At 40.6% G+C, this 1,524-nt stretch overlaps 1 protein-coding gene across 3 annotated transcripts; it reads left to right on the top strand.

The window, feature by feature from the left end:
- The first annotated feature begins 477 nt into the window (after positions 1–477).
- On the top strand, positions 478–1,266 carry LOC6896680 (uncharacterized). 3 transcript variants are annotated; one of them, XM_033376711.1, is made up of 2 exons: positions 478–1,047; positions 1,156–1,266. In XM_033376711.1, exon 1 carries the CDS (start codon positions 590–592, stop codon positions 1,022–1,024), a length of 435 nt encoding a protein of 144 aa, XP_033232602.1. In that variant the 5' UTR covers positions 478–589; the 3' UTR covers positions 1,025–1,047; positions 1,156–1,266. The 3 variants fall into 3 exon arrangements, with proteins under 3 accessions (XP_033232602.1, XP_003736206.1, XP_002136895.2); XM_003736158.3 differs by having other exon boundaries at positions 479–1,047; positions 1,118–1,266; XM_002136859.3 differs by having other exon boundaries at positions 479–1,047; positions 1,115–1,266.
- The last annotated feature ends 258 nt before the right edge of the window (positions 1,267–1,524 follow it).

Raw genomic sequence — 1,524 nt, 5'->3', positions numbered from 1 at the left:
TAAACAATCGCTGGGGAATAGTTGTATAACTATTTAGACTTATTTCCGAATTTTAAGCTGCCAATTGACCTACAAGCAAACACAATTCGTATCTGCTGGATACAGGACTAATCGTATCTGCTGGAATCCCCTTTAATGCGATTTTCAAGTAAAACAAATAAACCACGGCTTAAATATGTTTTTAAAAAACTATAATGCGGCTTAAACTCTTTTTAATTTTTTAATTTCTTTTCTTTACATATAAATGATATAAATATATGGAAGCAAGTACCTAATCTTGCACTTTCACCAGAATCGATTAATATTTGCGCTGCAAATCGGAAGGATTGAGTCAAATGAGGACTCCTTGAATCAATAATTGTGGCGCATGCCTACACATCCGAAGCATCCGACGATCTATAATTTCAAATATGAATCATAATAAATGATCTTTTGACAGCACATATTGTCTGAATCATCATCTAGAAGCTGGTCGCAGTAAGCTCTTAGAAAAATGCCAACTGGTACACATTGAACAACCACAGGAGTCAAACACAAACGAAGTCAGAGTTCAATCTTATTCAAATTGAATTTTGCACATCTTACGACGATGGGGGACTTGGCAAGGAATCCTGACTCGCAGATCGAAAAGAGCGACCAGTGTCCAGAGTTCTGGGTTGGACACAGCAATCGGCACCTGGCCCAGACCGAGTTCATGCTATACCATATCCAGCCGGGCGTCTACTTCCGTGGCCGGTTCAAGGAACGATGCGAAGAGCGCGGCGTCAACGGCTGGTTTACTTGCAACGCGAAGGCGCAGCAGGTGTTTGGCGTTATGGAAGGCCGGATCAAGGACATACTTAGCATTCGCGGTTGGGTCGAGGAGTCCTGCATCCTCCAGCCCTTTGAGAAGAAGACAGTTTTCTCAACTTTCACGCTCTGCACCCAGCCGGAGTTCACGGCCTTCTCTTTGCGTCTCAGTTTACCGGTGAATAAGAAAAATCGACCGGTGAGCCGAGTGTTGCCAAGAACCAGGAAAAATTAAGAAAATAATCTACGACAGGACGCGTAAGTAAAGCAGAGATCGGCCTCAGCCTCGGCTTATAATTTTCACTCCTTTTCTATTTTATTTTAGTAGTGCTGCGATAAAGAAACGTAAATACATCCCACCCACAGTTTAGGAAGGCGAGCTGAAAGGTAAACAGCTAAGTTACAGCGATTATGGTTATAGATCTTTCATAATACTTAATATGGTTGACGATAATAAAAACATAAATGCACAAAAAATCTTTGTTATTTTATCGTCTTAAGTTGTATTTTGGAACCCCAAGACTTTTTTCCAAATATTTTGTTCATCTTCTTACTTTTTGTATTGTATTTTTTCTTGTGCATTTTCATTTTGATTTATTTTAGTATTCATGTCTTTTCAGTCTCTTTTTTTAAACGTGTATGATCTTCGCCAACGTACCCGCCCAACTTACCGCCTCCTACCGCCGATAAGAACAAGCACTTAGAAAAAGTCGCTAGATGGCGGGCGAAGTCCAG

This window comes from Drosophila pseudoobscura, chromosome 2, assembly GCF_009870125.1.
Source record: "Drosophila pseudoobscura strain MV-25-SWS-2005 chromosome 2, UCI_Dpse_MV25, whole genome shotgun sequence".
NCBI classification, from domain to species: domain Eukaryota; kingdom Metazoa; phylum Arthropoda; class Insecta; order Diptera; family Drosophilidae; genus Drosophila; species Drosophila pseudoobscura.
This window is presented reverse-complemented; position numbering and strand designations above follow the sequence as displayed.